We start from the raw sequence: 20,607 nt of genomic DNA, 5'->3' as shown, positions 1-20,607 counted from the left end.
ATGAGTAAGAAAAATAATTTAACATTCATTTCATATTAGTAGCATTTATGTATAACTACAAACTATTTGTGGATGTTTACCGATAAGATTACTGAGCCTCACCTCATTAAATTCAGGGTTCAGCGTCTTCTTCTTGATCTGAGTCTTTTGCTTGGCCTTTTTTCCCATGTCAGGCTTGAGACAGCTGAAAGAAATGAAAAGAAACCAGCACTGAGGTTTTAAATTAATGCCAAGTATATTAAAGCTAAAATTTCATTAGATGGGGAGAGTTTCTGTCAATTACTTCTATTGAAGTCAAATATAACAAGCCTGTGACATACAATCATCACGGATGTGATATTAGAAATGTCTAACTAGCTTTCTTCCTATTCTTTATTTTTCTGCTTTTTAAGATGGCGCTGGAGAATGGTGATGATATAACACTTTTCACTGTATTTTGTAATAAAATATACGCAACAGCAAATACATCAAATCAACACATCAATCCTCAGCCAAACGTTTGCAATGCCATTCCATAGTGGTGCAGTGTCTCAAGGAGACTGCACCTACATTTTCAATACAATCAGCTTATAGGGAACCAGGAATTTATTGCACGAGAAATCACGGACATGAATGTATTTCAGTCTAATTTTACTCAATGCAATAGCGCGTTTGAATTTCAAGGCCTATAGTTGTAAGGTGTAAACTCTATCACTTCTCTAAAGGTACTAATATACTGTTGTGAATCACCACATTGAATGGATCCTAACCACCTCTCTCAACCACCCATTTTGTTTTTCTTAAATTTGTTCATTGATTGTGCATCTTGCTGGTAAGTAAAGCATCGATTGTGTTATGATCCCAGTTGATGGTAACATAAGTCAGATCCTAGAGTGAAGCCTGGTTTGATAGCCCATAGATTTTAATACTGCAATTTCATTAGCATGAGTCAGTCACTGAACTAATTAACAAGAGGCTGTTGATGTCCTTTAAAAAAAGTAAGTTAATTACACAAAAAGAAAAAGCTATGGATTGAATCTTACTATATGTTTGACTGAGACTTGCACTGAGGCTTTCGAAACTTTCGAAAGCTGATTGGAGGCAGATGTTCGCAGGTAAAGGGACGGCTGGAAAATGGGAAGCCTTCAGAAATGAGATAACAAGAATCCAGAGAAAGTATATTCCTGTCAGGGTGAAAGGGAAGGCTTTTAGGTATAGGGAATGCTGGATGACTAAAGAAATTGAGGGTTTGGTTAAGAAAAAGAAGGAAGCATATGTCAGGTATAGACAGGATAGATCGAGTGAATCCTTAGAAGAGTATACAGAAAGTAGGAATATACTTAAGAGGGAAATCAGGAGGGCAAAATGGGGACATGAGATAGTGTTGGCAAATAGAGTTAAGGAGAATCCAAAGGGTTTTTACAAATATATTATGGACAAAAGGGTAACTGGGAGAGAATAGGGCCCCTCAAAGATCAGCAAGGTGGCCTTTGTGTGGAGCCACAGAAAATGGGGGAGATACTAAATGAATATTTTGCATCAGTATTTACTGTGGAAAAGGATATGGAAGATATAGACTGTAGGGAAATAGATGGTGACATCTTGCAAAATGTCCAGATTACAGAGGAGGAAGTGCTGGATGTCTTGAAACAGTTAAAAGTGGATAAATCCCCAGGACCTGATCAGGTGTACCAGAGAACTCTGTGGGAAGCTAGAGAAGTGATTGCTGGGCCTCTTGCTGAGATATTTGTATCATTGATAGCCACAGGTGAGGTGCTGGAAGACTGGAGGTTGGCAAACTTGGTGCCACTGTTTAAGAAGGGCGGTAAAGACAAGCCAGGGAACTATAGACCAGTGAGCCTGACCTCGGTGGTGGGCAAGTTGTTGGAGAGAATCCTGAGGGACAGGATGTATATATATTTGGAAAGGCAAGGACTGATTCGGGATAGTCAACATGGCTTTGTGTGTGGGAAATCATGTATCACAAACTTGATTGAGTTTTTTGAAGAAGTAACAAATAAGATTGATGAGGGCAGAGCAGTAGATGTGATCTATATGGACTTCAGTAAGATCTATATGGACTTCGACAAGATTCTCCATGGGAGACTGATTAGCAAGGCTACATCTCATGGAATAAAGGGAGAACTAGCCATTTAGATACAGAACTGGCTCAAAGGTAGAAGACAGAGGGTGGTGGTGGAGGGTTGTTTTTCAGACTGGAGGCCTGTAACCAGTGGAGTGCCACAAGGATCGGTGCTTGGCACTCTACTTTTTGTCATTTACATAAATGATTTGGATGCGAACATAAGAGGTACAGTTAGTAAGTTTGCAGATGACACCAAAATTGGAGGTGTAGTGGACAGCGAAGAGGGTTACCTGGGATTACAACAGGATCTGGACCAGATGGGCCAATGGGCTGAGAAGTGGCAGATGGAGTTTAATTCAGATAAATGCGAGGTGCTGCATTTTGGGAAAGCAAATCTTAGCAGGACTTATACACTTAATGGTAAGGTCCTAGGGAGTGTTGCTGAACAAAGAGACCTTGGAGTGCAGGTTCATAGCTCCTTGAAAGTGGAGTCGCAGGTAGATAGGATAGTGAAGAAGGCGTTTGGTATGCTTTCCTTTATTGGTCAGAGTATTGAGTACAGGAGTCGGGAGGTCATGTTGCGGCTGTACAGGACATTGGTTAGGCCACTGTTGGAATATTGCATGCAGTTCTGGATTCCTTCCTATTGGAAAGATGTTGTGAAACTTGAGAGGGTTCAGAAAAGATTTACAAGGATGTTGCCTGGGTTGGAGGAGAGGCTGAACAGGCTGGGGCTATTTTCCCTGGAGCGTGGAGGCTGAGGGGTGACTTTATAGAGGTTTACAAAATTATGAGGGGCATGGATAGGATAAATAGGCAAAGTCTTTTCCCTGGGGTCGGGGAGTCCAGAACTAGAGGGCATACGTTTAGCGTGAGAGGGGAAAGATATAAAAGAGACCTAAGGGGCAACTTTTTCACACAGAGGGTGGTACGTGTATGGAATGAGCTGCCAGAGGATGTGGTGGAGGCTGGTACAATTGCAACATTTAAGAGGCATTTGGATGGGTGTATGAAGGGTTTGGAGGGATATGGGCCGGGTGCTGGCAGGTGGGACTAGATTGGGTTGGGATAGCTGGTCAGCATGGACAGGTTGGACCGAAGGGTCTGTTTCCGTGCTGTACATCTCTATGACTCTGTAAGTTAACACATGGCTTTTTTTCCAGGCACTTTGACTACTTTTAGGTTACTAAATAACACACTTTCTGATATGAGGCTTCTGAACTGAACTTGCTTCTGGCCTCTAGCTTCTCCATCGGTCTCTTTCTGGTTCACAAAAGCTCTACTTAGTAGACACTTTAGCAATTTCCTCACCTGCTAACTTGTCTAGTCATTTGACTTAAGTCACATGCTTTCTTGGGAAATGCTGTTTTGACCCACTGCTAAAACAATTGAGTTGCTGAAACTTAAAATAAAGTCACTATCACAGATCTGAAAACCAAAAACCCATTTACCTCTACTTTAGAACCCAAGTTCCCAGACACCATCGCAATATTATAAATCTTCACCACGATGCCCATCCTTAATTGCCTTTGTGTAAGCAGTGATGAACCATTTTCTTGAATGACTGCAGACCATGTGATGTAAGTACATCCACAGTATAACTAAACAAAAATAATTAACTAACTGTCTGAGGAATCAGAAGTTGAAGATAACCAGCCAAGAGTAAGTTATGAACATTTTGTCCTTGGTTTGTACAATTTAGGAAGTTGTCAGTTTTTAGCTTAACAATGCAGCAGTAACATTGAAAATGAGCTCTTTGGTCAATGAACAAAAAGAAGTACATAATGCATGAACACACTTACCTTGCTAATTTAGGCAAAGAACAAGACAAAAAAAAACTCCAAAAAACTAAGGCTAGATAACAAAACAGGACAACTTGGACAGATGATCAGGAATTGAAACTTTATTGCTGGAACAGCACAGCAGGTCAGGCAGCATCCAGGGAACAGGAGATTCGACGTTTCGGGCACAGGCCCTTCTTCAGGAATCTGCAGACCTCACTTTCTCCTCGAAGATTTCAACCTACTGCGAATCCTCTTACAAGGATGCCTTCCTTGAAGAAGCTCTCTGCCTCTCTCTACAAAGATTTCAGTGAGTCCCTCTCTCACTGCACACCCCAGGTCATCTCCTCTGCACAGAAGCTCTTCAGCCACATTCTGAAGCAGACTCGTTACCACAGCCATATCTCCTTTCTCAGCCTACGGAACCGACGGATCCCCCATGGACTCCAGATCACCTTCCGACCAACACAATTTGGACCCAACCAGGACTACCAGTACCTGCAACAAATCCGCAGCCTCCAGCAACGGACCTCCCTCCGGATCCTCCATTCCTGAAGAAGGGCCTGTGCCCGAAACGTCGAATCTCCTGTTCCCTGGATGCTGCCTGACCTGCTGTGCTGTTCCAGCAATAAAGTTTCAACTTTGATCTCCAGCATCTGCAGACCTCACTTTCTCCTCAGATGATCAGGAAATAAGGTCTCAGTCTGACATTGAAAATGGATGGGTAGCAAATTCTATATTGACAGTCAAAGTTTATGTACTGAGACCAATTTGCATGTTGCTGATTTTACAGAATGAAACCAGAACAGGACAGCCCAGACAGAAAATTGGGAGTGAAATTGAGTTGATCCTGATAAGAGAATAAAGTGTCAATGATGGATTTGCGATGGAAGTTTGGCAGGCTAGGCAGGATAGTAAACAGTCATAAGCAAATGGAACAACTCAAAACTGACAGCATTCAGCAGAGATTGAAACTCTAACAGGCACTCTGGAGGTTAGGAAGAATTCAACAAGTGGAAAGGCAGATATAACATTACATACATTTTGACGAAAGGATCAGAGTATCCATTGGCATCCATGGCAGCTAAATGAACGCAACGTACAATTCCTACAATCAGGCCTCCCTGCTGGCTGCTGTATAGGAGGGAGACAAGAATCCGGCCTCTCTCTTCAGTATCAACACTATGATCAGCCTGGAGGCAAAGAACAGTGCATCAGTGTGAAAATGCTAAAAGAATATCTCAACTGAATCCTACTAGAAAGGTTTATACACAATGACATGCCAGGTTGTACCAAACCAATGATTAATTTGTTATTAATTTGTTCCAGAATGTACTAGAAAGACAGTACTAGCACATGGGAGGGCCTAAAATAGGCAGGATTCACTTGATCTTCAAAACACTGTTAGAGCAGCCTATTTAGTTTGCTGGTCAAAATTTACTGCTGCAACTTTGAATGTAGCTCTGAAATTTTTGTTGGGGAACCTATAGTGCACAAACTGCCCTAAGGAGTGGTGCCTAAAAATGGTGTACTGAAAAAGTATAGACACAGTTACTGCACATGGCAAATGTACATTCACCAAGTGTGCTGGGAAAATCATTGTTGCATGCTGCAAAAGGGAAGAGTAATACATGAGCTACAATGAGCTACAACTAGCCTGACAACTTCTTTCAGCTTATCACTTTGTTCCACCCCTCACCTCTCATTTAAAATCCTTGTTCAGGTACCCACCCAGGTATTAGACCAAGGCATCCTCTTTCCTCCTTCAGCTTCTGCATCCTCACTAATACCAACCTAAATCAAAAGTTTTCTTTCCCTCCCTTCTCCCATCTCTAAATCTCTCCCTTCATATAAATTCCCTTACCCACATTTATAACCATCTCTTCAATCTCACCATCTTGCTTGACTTTAATATCCATTATAACTATTATTGATAAGGTTGTCATTGATCATTTCCTTGTATCCTCCTATAGATATATTCTCCTTCCCCCACCCAACCCTACTTTTTCTATATGTGCTATTCCTGAAGTCGACCACAGCATTTTTGACTATTTAGTTCTGGCTCATAATTGATCATACCTTGTGGAGTGGGACCTAAACACGCCATTCAGTTTTAAAGCCCCTTTTTATATTTGTTTTTGCATGTAATGTTAGTGTTATTTTCAAGGCAGGGATTGTTGCCATCCCTAATTGCTACTCTAGGTCATTTCAGAGGGCAGTTAAGAGTAAACCACATTGCTGTGGCTTCAAGTAAGGATGGCAGATTTTCTTCCCTAAACGATATTCATTAACCAGATGGGTTTTTACTAAGATTTAGGAGCAGAATTAGGTCAGTCAGCTCATTGGGAGTGCTTTACCATTCAATCATGACTGATATGTTTCTCAATTCTATTTCCCTACTTTTTTTCCATAACCATTGACCCTCCTTCTAATCAAGAAACTTTCTATCAATCTCTTAATTATATTCAATGACTTGGTCTCCACAGCCTTCTGCGGCAATGGGTCTACTGATTAACCACCATCTGGCTGAAAAAATTCCTCCTCATCTCAATTCTAAAGGGTTGTCCCTTTGCTCTAAGACTGTGTCCTGGAGTCCTAGTATCTCCTACTAGTGGAAGCATCTTCTCCATGTCCACTACACCCATGCCTCTCAGCATTTTGTAAGTTTCAGTGAGGTCGACCCTCATCCATCTAACCTCAGAGAACACACCCATAGTCCTCAACAGCACCTTGTATGCAGAGCCTTTCATTCCGGGATCATTCATGTAAACCTCTTCTGGACTCCCTCAAAGGCCACAGCGACCTTCCTCAGATATGGGGCCCAAAACTGCTTGTAATATTCCAAATACAGTCTGATCAGAGCCTTGTACAGTCTCAACATTACATCTCTGATCTTGTATTCTAGACCTCTTGAAATGAATGTTAACATTGCATTTGCCTTCCTAATTGCCAACTGAACCTGCATGTTTGTCTGAACTAAGACTCCAAAGTCCCTGTGTGCTTCAGAGTTCCAAAGTCTCTCCCTGTTTAGAAAATAATCTGTGCCTCTATTCTTCTTAGTAAAGTGCATAACTTCACCCTTTGCTACATTGTATTCTATATACCAATGAAAATTGTTACACTGCCCTATTAGACCAATAGACTATTCTATTTTCCAGATTTTACTGCTATGAAGGATACAAATCCTTGTCCCCAGATCATTAGCCTGGGGGTCTGCATTATTAGTGACATTACTATTATGGCACAGCCATCTTCTAGTTCCATTAAAATCAATCACATTCTTACCCCAGTTATTTTCTCAGTATAACCCTTCTCTCCTTTCCTCAAAGTCTAAAAGACACAGATTTGTAGACAACTGGTTTACTTATCCATTACCAAACCTGGTTTGAAATATTTAGGCCTACTGTCCATCACCGAAACTGCTTGTTCAAAGAACATTCCATAATCTGAAGATAATCCCTCACCCCCGTGTCTCTTCTTGAATACTATCGATCCTCTTCCACCAATTACCTCCTCCATCCTCACTCCTACCTTCAGTAATAAGCGTGATTTTGTGTTCTAACATCAAAACCATTCATTCAGTATCATAATAAACACCCTGAACTTTTCAAATGAAGCATATATGAGTTATGCAAAATCTATTTAGATTCCACTGAAGAATAAGGTTAAGTAACAAGAATGGGCTGCACAGTGGCTCAGCAATTAGCACTGCTGCCTCACAGAGCCATACTCTCAACTCTGATCTCCAGTATCTGCAGTCCTCACTTTCTCCTGCCTCACAGAACCAGGGACTCAGGTTCATTTCCAGTCTTGTGTGATTGCCTGTGTAGAGTTTGCATGTTCTCCCTGTGCCTGCATGGGTTTCTGCTGGGTGCTCTGGTTTCCTTCCACTGTCCCAAGAAGTGCAAGTTCCTTGGGTTGGCTGTGCTAAATTGTCCCATAGTGTTCAGCAATGTGCAGGCTAGGCAGATTAGCCCTGGTAAATGCAGGGTTACGGGATGGGGGTGGCGATTGGTGGGGTGAGTCTGGGTGGGAGTATTGGTGTAGTCTCGATGGACTTCTATATGCGTTGTAATGTTTTAATATCATTCTATGATCTGCTTCTACTGCTTCCCAGATCTCCCATAACTCAGAGTCAAAGAGATGTACAGACCGGAAACAGACCCTTAAGTCCAATTCATCCATGCCGACCAGATATCCTGACTAAATCTAATCCCATTTGCCAGTATTTGGCCCATATCCCTCAAAACCTTTCCTATTCATATACCCATCCAGATGCCTTTGAAATGTTGTAATTGTACCAGCCTCCACCAGTTCCTCTGGCAGCTCATTCCATACATGTGTCTGGGTGAAAAGGTTGCCCCTTAAGTCCATTTGAAATACAAAGAAATCTTGGTTATCCGAATATCGGATTATCTGAAGAAGATTTCAAAAACGTTACATCAAAGAGGTGAGTGTATTCGATTTAACTGTACTGAAGATGATGTGAAAACGCTGGCAAAAACAAAGAAACACAAGCAGCTCAAGCATCAGTGACTGGGTTTTTTTTAGGTAAGGGTTGTTACACAGCCCTTTGTAAGTGGTTTATGATATTCCCGGCACGTTACTGGACTGTTCATTAAAAAAGAAGGCCGAGAGTGTAAGCACATGCGCGAGGTGGGGTTTGTGTCTTTTTATTGTGAGACTGAGATTCCGGAAACTGATTCTGTAAATGGTCTTGCGACTGTAGAATCTGTTCCGGGACCTTGTTTAATGCTGGGATTTCACGGAAAGGGTTTAGTTCTTCTCATTTTAACCTGTAATTTGCAGACTGCAAACATTATTTTGTTTAAATGGCAGACTCATTAAAATTATAGATTTAAACAAATTCTCTGGTAGAGCACAGCGTTAGATCAGTATGGTTCCCCTATTTAAGTTAAAAGCGATTATCAGAATATTCAATTATCCGAGTGAAATAGTGCCCGCCCATCTCATTCAGGTTATCTAAGTATCTCTGTATTTCTGCTCTCACCCTAAACCTATGCCCTTTAGTTTTGAACTCCCCCACCCCAGGGAAAAGACCTTGACTATTGACCCTATCTATGCTCCTTATGATTTATAAACATCTATAAGGTCACTCCTCAGCCTCTGATGCTCCAGGGAAAATAGCCCCAATCTATTCAGCCTCTCCAATAGCTCAAACATTCTAACCCTGACAATATCCTTGAAAATGTTTTCTGAATCCTTTTAAGTCTGACAACATCCCTCCGATAGGAAGGAGACCAGAATTGCACACAGTATCCCAAAAGTGACCTAACCGATGTCCTGCACAGCTGCAACATGACCTCTCAAATTTTTTCTCAATGTTCTGACCAATAAAGGAACGCATACCAAACATCATCTTCACAATCCTACCTATCTGCGACTCTACTTCCAAGCAACTATGAACCTGCAATCCAAGGTCTCTTTGTTCAGCAACACTCCCCAGGACCTTAAGTGTATAAGTCCTGCCCTGATTTGCCTTTCCAAAATGCAGACCTCACGTTTATCTAAATTAAACTCCATCTACCACTCCTCAGCCCAATGGCCCATCTGATCCCACTGTACTCTGAGGTAACCTTTTTTTGGCTGTCTGTCACACCTCCAAGTTTGGTGTAATCTGCAAACTAACTAATTAACCTCCTATGTTCACATCCAAATCATTTATATAAATGATGAAAAGTAACACACCCAGCACTGGACCTTGTGGCACATCACTGGTCACAGGCCTCCAGTCTGAAAGCAATCCTCCGCCGCCACTCTCTGTCTTCTACCTACGAGCCAGTTCTATATCCAAATGGCTACTTCTTCCTGTATTCCATGTGATCTAACCTTGCTAACCAGTCTACCATGAGGAACCTCGTCAAACGCCTTAGTGAAGTCTATATAGATCTTGTCCATCGTTCTGCCCTCATCAATCCTCTTTGTTACTTCTTCAAACAACTCAAGTTAGTGAGACATGACTTCCCATGCACAAAGCCATGTTGACTAACCTTAATTAGTCCTTGCCTTTCCAAATACATGAAAATACTGTCCCTCAGAATTCCCTCCAACAACTTTCCCACCACAGGTTTCAGGCCAATTCCCTGGCTTTTCCTTACCACCTTTCTTAAATAGTGGCATCATGTTAGCCAACCTCCACTCCTCTGGCACCTCACCTGTGACTATCAATGATATAAATATCTCAGCAAGGGGCCCTGCAGTCACTTCCCTAGCCTCCCACAGAGTTCTAGGGTACCTCTGATCAAATCCCGGGGATTTATCCACCTTTATGCTTTTTAAGTAATCCAACACCATTTCCTCCATAATATGGACATTTTTCAAGACGTCACTATTTATTTCCCCATATTCTGTATCTTCCATATTCTTCTTCACAATAAACATTGATGTAAAATACTCACTTAGTATCTCCCCCATCTCCTGCGTTTCTATACATAGACGATGTTCCTGATCTTTAAGGGGCCCTATTCTCTCCCTAGTTACTCTTTTGTCATGAATGTATTTATAGATTCCCTTTGGATTCTCCTTAACCCTATTTACCAAAGCTATCTCATGTCCCTTTTTGCCCTCCTGATTTCCCTCCTAGGTATACTCCTACTGCCTTTATACTCTTCTCGAAATTCACTCAATCTCTGCTGTCTATACCTGACATAGGAACTAGGAGTAGGAATAGGCCATCTGGCCCCATGGCCTGCTCCACTGTTCAATAAGACCATGGCTAATCTTTTTGTGGACTCAGATCCATTTACCCACACTCTCACCGTATCCTTAATTCCATTTTTGCTCAAAAGCATATGTCTTAGCTTTAAAAACGTTTATTGAAATAGTGTCAAATACTTCACTGGGCAAGGAATTCCATAGATTTATAACCCTCTGGGTAAAGATGTTCTTTCTCAATTCAGTCCTGAATCTGCTCCCTCTAATCTTGAGGCTATGCCCTCTTGTCCTAGTTTCACTTGCCAGTGGAAACTTCCTCTCTACTTCTATCTTATCTATTCCCTTCATAATTTCATATGTTTCTATAAGATCCCCCTCATTCTTCTGAATTCCAATGAATGTAATCCCAGTCTATGCAGTTTGTCCTCATAAGCCAACCCCATCAACTCCGGAATCAACCTAGTGAACCTTCTCTGCACCCACATTAGTGCCAGGACATCCTTTTTCAAGTAAGGAGATCAAAGCTGCATACAATATTCCAGGTGTGGCCTCACCAGCTGCAACATAACCTCCCTGTTTTTAAAATCAATCCCTTTAGCAGTGAGGGACAAAATTCCATTTGCCTTCTTAATTACTTTTACCTGCAGACCAACCTTCTGTGATTCATTATATATGCTTCCTTCTTTTTCTTGACCAAATCCTCAATTTCTCTTGTCATCCAGCATTCCCTACACCTACATCCTAACAGGAACATATTATCTCTGGATCTCTTTATCACAAAAAGACAAAATTATTTATTGTTCCATTCTGCTGTAGTTCTGACCTCATCTATTTTTAAATTTCTCAAATCTTCTCCTTGTCCTCTCATGAAACCAACCTCCTACTTTCTTATGTTTCGTCATCCTCCAATTTTCATTCTTGGCCCCTGACATCAGCTGATCTTCTTAGCACTCTCAGGCCCTGTTCTACTGCTTCTTTTTGAAATTTATTACTTTTACTTCTGTCTTCTAAAACCCATTTTGTGTCGTTGGTGTTTGCAAACTACTGCCTTCTTTTAATCTCATTTGCACCCCGCACCCCTCTGTCATTGACAGCTTTTTTGACTCCCAAATTTATGCCAATTTTTCCTAGAATTCCATGTTTGAATATCTCCAGTCATGTTCGACCCTGAAATGCGTATCTGACCATATGTTCACCCTAACATCTAGATTGCTTCCTTCCAAACCCAACTCTAATCCTGCCTCAGTTTATCTGCTGCTGAAACCTTTGTTTCTTCTATATCTGAATATTCCAATTCCTAGCTGACCCCTAATGCCAACCTAAATAAACTTGTGCTCACTCAAAGCTCTGCTGCCTTTGCATTAACACACCATCATTTATCCATTACCTCAGTGTACACATTAGCTCTAACTCCAACAGCATACCAATTTTGAAATTCTTGTTCATGTTTTTAAATCCTTCCATAGTCTCCATAATCCCACTCCTCCTTATCTCTGTAATTTCCTCTGGCCCCACAGCCTTAGACTCTATTATTCCAAGGTACTCCTGATTGGTTTTCCACATTCCATCCTTGTAAACTTCATATAATCCAAATCTCTGAGCAGGTCCCATTTCTCTATCACCCCTGAGCTTACTGGTCTACACTGATTCCTTGTCAAGAAACATGTTGATTTAAAAGTTTTCATTCTTGCTTTCAAATACCTGCATGACCTCGCTCCTCCCCATCACTATAATCACTTGCAATTCCATAGACCATCAAGATATGTGTGCTTCTCCAATTCTGATTTTTTTATTCATAAATTTTGATTTCTCAACATTTGTTGCATCGGCTCCAAATTCTGAAATTCCCTCTATGTATCTCCCCCTTTCATTCTTCCTTTCTGAAGCTCCTTAAGACTTATTTCCTTGACCAAGTATTTAAATGATCTGACCTAATATGTTTTTAAATAGCTCTGTGCCACACAAATCATAGTAATGTCACTGGACTAGTAATCTAAAGTTTGTTCTGGAACATGGATCCGAATCCCACCAAGGCAGGTGCTGAAGTTTGAATTCAGTAAAATTATAGAATTTCATCTAATGGCAACCATGGAACTGTCAATTGTTATTTTTTAAATATCTAGTTCACAAGCCTCCTTTTACAGAAGGGAATCTGCCATCCTTACCTAGTCTAGTCTACATGGGACTCTAGACCCACTGCAATGTGGTTGACAGAGGGCAGATGAGAATGGCCTTTAAATGCTTGCCTGACCAATACTGCCCACATCCCATGAAGCAAATAAAATATGTTCCACGAAAGACCCCATAGGACATAAAGACGTAATATAAGTTATTGTTCAGTCAGAGGTTTTTTTTTAAATCAACAACACAGAGAAACGATTTAGTTAAGTTACCTCATCCTCATAAAGTGACATTCCTCGTGTTGATCCAACTGTTGAACCTCGTTTTACCTATGAAAACATTCACAATGGATTTAGCGACAACCTGAAGGACAGCAAATGAGTACATGCAAATTAATTAAAATGTATACATAATCTAACACTTTGGGATCTTGTTTCTTTCTATGGTTTGTTCATTAGTCAGTCCATGTCTTCCTCCAAAGTTGGAGTGAGAATTCTACCACCAGCTGCATTACCACATTCATGCCAGTATTTAGGGCATTCTTGAGAGTCATGTCACTTTGAAACAGAGTCAAGACTGCTCAAAGCTCATTTTACACATTATCTGATGGAGGACATTTCAAGCCACTAATTTAGTTGATTGGAACCTTGATGCGAGCACTGAAAATTCAACGTTTTAATTGACCACAAGGCATAGGCCCCACAGGTTAAAATACTAGTATTCCCTTACTGGTACCACTCTTTCCAAACAGATGTTGAAGTTCTTTGCTTGATTGGGTTTAAGTTTTTTCAGAGAAACTCTGGTCTCCCCGATGAATTCATTGTGACCAAACTTATCTTCATCCAGGACTGAGATCCTGTATTGGAAAGAGATCAAACCAGAATGAAAAAACCCAATATTTTACAGAAGGTGATCAACCAAAGTTTGATATAGAGCCATATAAGGACCGATTTGGATAGATAACCAAAATTTGTTTGAATGAGTGTATTAAAGGAGGAAATTCAGGTGGACGGGTTCTACAATTTCAGGCCAATGCAGGTGAAAGCATGATCGTTAATGGTGGTGTGATTAAAATGTAATATAAAAATGCAGTCAGAATTGGAGGGATACAGAAATCTGGGGGGGGTTGTTAGGCTGGGATAGATTACAGGGATGCAAGAGTCTATGAAGGGGTTTGAAAACTAGGGTAAAACTGTTGGATCAGGCACTAATGTAGTTCAGGGATAATGGATGAATGGCACTTGCTGCAGTTTAGGATACAGACGGCAGGGTTTTGAATTAATTCAGATTTATGTTGGGTCAAGGATGACCAGCTAGCCAGCACTGAAATAGACTAGAGGTAACAAAGGTAAATTCCCCAGAATTCAAGGCCGATATTGCAATCCGATTAGGCAAAAAAGAGCATGAGACAGGTCTGAGAAACAGGATATGGACTTGCTTGTCAAAGAGCTGGCAATCACGTCCTAACAAGTTAATCAAAATATGTATAGGCAAAGCAATTCTGTTTAGCTTGGGCATGATCTCATAAATCAGCATGGATGAGCACATCAAAATTATTAAACATCAACTTATATGCCATAATAGAAACTATTCAAATAAAAACAAGAGGCTTACAGAACAAGGTAGAAATTTGAGGCAGAAATGAACAGATGGATTAGGCATGTAGGTTAACGTGCAAACATAGAGATCCAGAAAAACTGACAATTCAAGCTGAATCTTATGTTGTTTTTGACAAAGTGTTAGTTTTCTTGAGTTTCATGGAGTGTTGCTTCTCTACGAGACCTAGCAAATTTTCTTGCCGCATGTTAAAAACTGTGTTCATTTACTACCCATCCTTTCCCTCTTGCTCGATCTAGCCCCATCCTCCAACTCACTCTGTACCAGAACAAATCACCACTCACCGGATGTTTGCTGAAAATACCAGCTGTCCTGGCACCTTTGCAATCTTTAAAGGTTGCTGTGCACCCAGAGAAGCTTTGGCAATACAGCATTGCCCCTCACCTAATGTAATAGCATAGCAGACACAAAATCATTGTGCTCAAGGCACTCCGTGGCATAAACAATCCTATTCTCTCACTAATTTTGCTGTTTCACAGCCAGTTCTCTCAGTTTACACATACTCTTTCTAAACCTCTCTGAGTCATCGGCACTCTGTGCCCAGTACCCATTGTAAACCTGCATTTTGTCACTGTCCAGTAAAGGAACATCATACGTAGGTAACCAGTTGGGCAATACAAGATATGAATTTTTATTACCAACCAGCAAAAGAGAACACAATTAACACAAGTAGAGGCTGCACTTTGCTAACATAATGCAAGCCAAATGATGCATCAGAACTACTTTACATTCCATGGTTTGATACACCCAGCTCTTATCTACTGATGTGCCAACCAGAACCAGTCTGGTTGGTAGTGCCTGTTGCAGCAGGAATCTATCATGCACAAGGAGAGCTTCCTCCTCTCAATGTTCTCATCCCCAAAGACTATGCTCAGTCTACCAGTTCCTCAGTATCTATCATATTGCCTTGCTGCCTGCTGCAATTGTGCAGAACACAGCCAACCACAGTGATGTAGCACACTCTGTCTGGACCATACTGAAAGGTTCCCCCAGACCAAGCCAAGCTGCAGAACCACATCTTCAGTAGTTCTAACATCTGCTCCACCATGGCCCTGAATGAAGCATGGACAGCACTGTAAATGTATTTGCATCAGACACGAGGTTCCACAATAGTATCATGAGTCATGATCAAAACAAGTACCCATTGTAACCCAGTAACCAGCCCTTTAAGGCAGCTGGACCCTCAAAACATGAGGTACATGAGCCTGCTCCAGATCTTGCAGTTGTGGCAGCTGCCAGGGGCACATACCTCCAGGCACTGGTAATGGTAAATACAGATGACCTGGACATTAATTGAATCATTCCTTCTCCTATTGATGAATTTCACAGCATTGTGATATGGACTTCTCAGTACCACATCTGTTGAGTCAATAGCACCCTGCATCTGGGGGAAGCCAGCTATGTTTCCGAATGCTATCGACTGGGCTGCAGTATTGACTCTGTCATTGGGAAATGAATTTAATTGGTGTGACCTTGTACAAATGTCATTGTCCACTAGCCTCCCACAGAGAAACTTATGGCTGTTGTGGTGCAGTGGCAGTGTCCTCATTTTGGGACCATGAGGCCTGAGTCAAGTCTTACCTTTGGTGGAGATGTGTCATAATGTATCTGAACCAGTTAATTTAAAAAAAAAATTCATTGCTCCTCCAAATCTCAACTCTGGCTTGGCTTTGTATTGCAGTACAAGGTGTTCCTACCTCCAGGCCAGTGGGCCCAGGTTCTTGTCCCATCTGCCCCAGACATTTGTCATAACATGCCTAAATAATTTGATTAAAAATATCTACTCTGGGGATCTAAGGGCACTTGTGGTGTATTGTACTGTTCCTGTGAGCCAAGTCCCACCTGCTACAGAGTCATATAGCATAGAAACAGATCCTTTGGTTCATACAGTCCATGCCAAAGATGTTCCCAAACTAAACTAGTCCTACCTGCCTGTGATTGGCCCATATCCATCCAAACCTTTCCTATTCATGAACTTATCCAAATGTCTTTCAAACACTGTATCTGTACCTGTGTCCACTTTCTCTGGCAGTCCATTCCACCCACGAACCACTCTTGATGTTAAAAAAAAGTTGTCCCTCATGTCCTTTTAAAATCTTTTTCCTCTCACCTTAAAAATATTCTAAAATAAACAAGTCTTTATAAATCTTCTCTGAACTGCTTCCAATACCTTCCTTCAATAAGACGATCAATATTGTGCACAGTACTCAAAATGCAGTCTCACCTGTAAACCGTACACTCGAAGCATAACCTCCTACTTATGTATTCAGTTGCCCCAAAGATAACATTGTTAGCTTTCTATCTATGTAGATTTGCCTCCTCCTTATCTCATCATCTTCTTCAGCCAAATAACTGATCAAGTGTCCCAGAATCCTCCAGCTCAGGCAACTTGTGTTTTCCCCATTCCCTTTATGACACCATTGTAACTTTATAAGAGTCAAAGGCAACTTGATTGAAACATACAGGATCCTGAGGGATTTTGACAGGAAAAAATATTTTGTCTTTTGGAAGAAACTAGAACTAGTTGTCACTGTTTAAAAATATAATCACCCATTTAAGCAGAGATAGGCAGAAATTGTTTTCTCAAAGCGGATCATGAGACATTGGAATTCTTCCTTAAAAGGTGGCAGCAACAGAAACTTTGAATCCTTTTAACACACAGACCATCTCGAGGGTAAATGTTTATGGTGATAGGGGAAAGATATGAAAGAGACCTAAGGGACAACTATTTCACGCACAAGGTGGTGCCTTCATGGAATGAGCTGCCAGAGGAAGTGGTGGAGACTGGTACAATTGCAACATTTAAAAGGCATTTGGATGGGTATTTGAAAAGGAAGGGTTTGGAGGGATATGGGCCAGTTGCTGGCAAGTGGGACTAGAGTAGGGTGGGATATCTGATCGGCATGGACGGGTTGGACCGAAGGGTCTGCTTCCGTGCTGTACATCTCTATGACTCTATATATCAGAAGATTATTGAGTGTTCTATAATAGCCTTGAAATGGCAGAGTAGACACAAAACCATGGGCTTAGTGGTTAGCATTGCAGCCTCACAGTGCCAGGGACCCAGGTTCGATTCCGACCTCGATACCTGTCTGCATTCGTCCTTCACACACTCAGGTAAAGATGCTGATGAAAGTGTCAAAGTCTCAGATTGCAATTGATTCTCTTAGTTTTGAAGAGTTGTTATTGAAATTTCTAAATTGATAATGACAGGCCTAAATGACAAAACTGGGTGTCAATGAGGAAATAGTAATGAGAAGTGCATTCCATGCTGTGCAAGCAGTGGTGAGGAGCATGCTTGCTGTTCTTGGGACAATGGTGACCAATGCACTTGCTAATTTTGGAACCGTAGTGAGAAACAAGCTTATACCTCTGAGAACAATGATAAAGCTGGTATTGATAAGAACAAAGAAGAGTGCACTTGCTGCTATGAGGACAATGGAAAGAGAATGCCTGCTCATCTCAGTAGAATGGAAAGAAGTACACTAGCTGCATTGGATACAATGAGGAGGGACTCATTTGCAACTGAAGACAATGATGAAGAGCACAATTGCTGAGGGCATAATGATCCAGATCAAAGCAATTGTGGGAATAATGAAGAGCAGCATGCCTGCTGCTGTCAGGACAGTTAGAGGAAGTGTGATTGCTGTGCGAACAATAAGGAACAGGAGTTTGCTGATCTTGGTGAAGGCAAGAGCATCCTTGCTTCTCAGGACTATTATGAGACATTTTCTTTCTGCTTTTGGGAACTAGGGGTGCACTTGTAGTATCTTTCTCTCTGAGCCAGGAGACATGGATTCAAGTCCTACTTACTCTAGCGGTATATAATACCATCTCCCCAACAGGTTGACTAGAAAGAACCTATTTTTGAGCCACTGTGGCACTGTGGCAGTGTCCCTACCTCTGAGCCAAGAGGCTTGGTTTCTAATCCCTTCTGAAAATGTGTTGTTGGAAAAGCACAGCAGGTCAGGCAGCATCCAGGGAACAGGAGAATCGATGTTTCGGGCATAAGCCCTTCTTCAGGAATGAGGAAAGTTTGTCCGGCAGGCTAAGATAAAAGGTAGGGAGGAGGGACTTGGGGGAGGGGCGTCGGAAATGTGATAGGTGGAAAGAGGTCAAGGTGAGGGTGATAGGTCAGACTGGGGTGGGAGCGGAGAGGTCAGGAAGAAGGTTGCAGGTTAGGAAGGCGGTGCTGAATTCGATGGATTTGACTGAGACAAGGTGGGCGGAGGGGAAATGAGGAAACTGGTGAAATCCGAGTTCATCCCTTGTGGTTGGAGGGTTCCTAGGCGGAAGATGAGGCGCTCTTCCTCCAACCGTCGTGTTGTTGTGGTCTGGCGATGGAGGAGTCCAAAGACCTGCATGTCCTTGGTGGAGTGGGAGGGGGAGTTGAAGTGTTGAGCTACAGGGTGGTTGGGTTGGTTGGTCCGGGTGTCCCAGAGGTGTTCTCTGAAACGCTCCGCAAGCAGCCGGCCTGTCTCCCCAATGTAGAGGAGGCCACATCGGGTGCAGAGGATGCAATAGATGATGTGTGTGGAGGTGCAGGTGAATCTGTGGCGGATATGGAAGTTTCCTTTAGGGCCTTGGAGGGAGGTGAGGGGGGAGGTGTGGGCGCAAGTCTTGCACCTCCTGCGGTTGCAGGGAAAGGTGCCGGGAGTGGAGGTTGGGTTGGTGGGGGGTGCGGATCTGACGAGGGAGTCACGGAGGGAGTGGTCTTTACGGAATGCTGATAGGGGAGGGGAGGGAAATATATCCTTGGTGGTGGGTCTGTTTGGAGGTGGCGGAAATGATGGCGGATGATGCGCTGTACATGGAGATTGGTGGGGTGGTAGGTGAGGACCAGTGGGGTTCTGTCCTGGTGGCGGTTGGAGGGGCAGGGCTCAAGGGCGGAGGAGCGGGAAGTGGAAGAGATGCGGTGGAGGGCGTCGTCGACCACGTCGGGGGGGAAATTGCGGTCCTTGAAGAAGGAGGCCATCTGGATTGTACGTTTTTGGAACTGGTCCTCCTGGGAGCAGATGCGGCGGAGTCGAAGGAATTGGGAGAATGGGATGGCGTTTTTACAGGGGGCAGGGTGGGAGGAGGTGTAGTCCAGGTAGCTGTGGGAGTCGGTCAGTTTGTAGTAGATGTCCGTGTTGATTCGGTCGTCTGAGATAGAAATAGAAAGGTCGAGGAAGGTGAGGGAGGAATCTGAGACTGTCCAGGTAGGATGTATGTCATAACATGTCCAAACAGATTGATTAAAATAACCACTCAGAGGAACTTCTGCATGATGTCTTGAGATAGAAATAATTGATCTGCAACAATCACAGTATTCTTTCTTTGTGCCAGGTATGACTTCAACCAAACAGGCATTTTACCCTAATTCTCAATGACATCAGTGTTGCTAGGGTTTCTTATTGGCCCAACATGTCAAACACCACCTGATGTCAAAGGAAATCTCTCTCACCTCACCTCTGGAATTTACGTTTTTGTCCATGTTTGGATAAAGATTATAATGAGGTCAGCAGCTGAATGGCATTGGTGGAATATAAATTGAACATCAATGAAAAGATTGTTGCTGAGTGAGTACTGCTTTGTTAACACACAATGTTATGTTATGATATTGATGCAAAATAGTGCCACAATTAAAGTCTTTGCCATCTTTGAGGGACTGGCAGGAAAGCATTGTGAATTATAGTCCTTTAAAGACTATAAATTCCCTTAATTCTTTTAAAAAAGCACAAGAAATAAACAATATTGTAACAGCTTTGATTTTTATGTAAAGGTAAAGAAAAGAAAATATGAATCCCTTAAGAAACAGTTTGGAGAAATTATAATATAGACTAAGGGAATGGCAGTGATAGTAAGTTAATTTTTGTGGGAGGAAGCAATTTTATTACTTGTATGATCTGGGAGTGGAAGTGATTGGGAGTGAGAAAGATCCTGATAAAGTTTAGACAACCTATAGTTCAGGAGAATCCTACAGGGTTCAGAGATTTTATGTGATAGCACAAACCTGTCCCTTGCCAGACTTCAGCTGAGCTGACTCACGTGACTTTCAGTTTGGCTAGAAATTAAGTAGGCACAGGGAAGGGTAGGCCACAGTCATGGCCTGTGGGAGAGGTTGTTAATCCATGGACTTGCAGAAGAACTTTAGGCCAGATCACCGAACATCAATAATATAGAAAACGTTACAATCTGTTGTTAAGGACATGAAATCAGGATGAAATAATTCCACAGAGGCCAGTATCCAATCACCAAGTCATCCTTTATTTACAGGTGCATTGTACTTGACACTGGTCCAGCCCCCTCAGAGAATGGGCATAACCTCTGACATTCCTGTTTATAGCTATCAGCCAGGGCTCCCTG

The 20,607-nt window shown here is 42.1% G+C and overlaps 1 protein-coding gene across 3 annotated transcripts in view; it reads right to left on the bottom strand.

The window, feature by feature from the left end:
- LOC122562579 (rabphilin-3A-like) overlaps window positions 1–20,607 on the bottom strand; it is a 311,952-nt gene that overhangs the window by 18,470 nt on the left and 272,875 nt on the right. For all 3 annotated transcript variants that reach the window (XM_087999953.1, XM_043715536.2, XM_087999954.1), the window contains 4 exons: window positions 13,372–13,498; window positions 12,915–12,971; window positions 4,888–5,039; window positions 103–184 (listed from right to left, as the gene is read on the bottom strand). In XM_087999953.1, coding sequence (XP_087856079.1) covers window positions 103–184; window positions 4,888–5,039; window positions 12,915–12,971; window positions 13,372–13,498 — 418 coding nt within the window. The remainder of the gene's footprint in view (window positions 1–102; window positions 185–4,887; window positions 5,040–12,914; window positions 12,972–13,371; window positions 13,499–20,607) is intronic.

This window comes from Chiloscyllium plagiosum, unplaced genomic scaffold (genome assembly GCF_037043375.1).
Source record: "Chiloscyllium plagiosum isolate Xiang-an unplaced genomic scaffold, Cpla_swu_hap1 HiC_scaffold_24, whole genome shotgun sequence".
Classification (NCBI taxonomy): domain Eukaryota; kingdom Metazoa; phylum Chordata; class Chondrichthyes; order Orectolobiformes; family Hemiscylliidae; genus Chiloscyllium; species Chiloscyllium plagiosum.
This window is presented reverse-complemented; position numbering and strand designations above follow the sequence as displayed.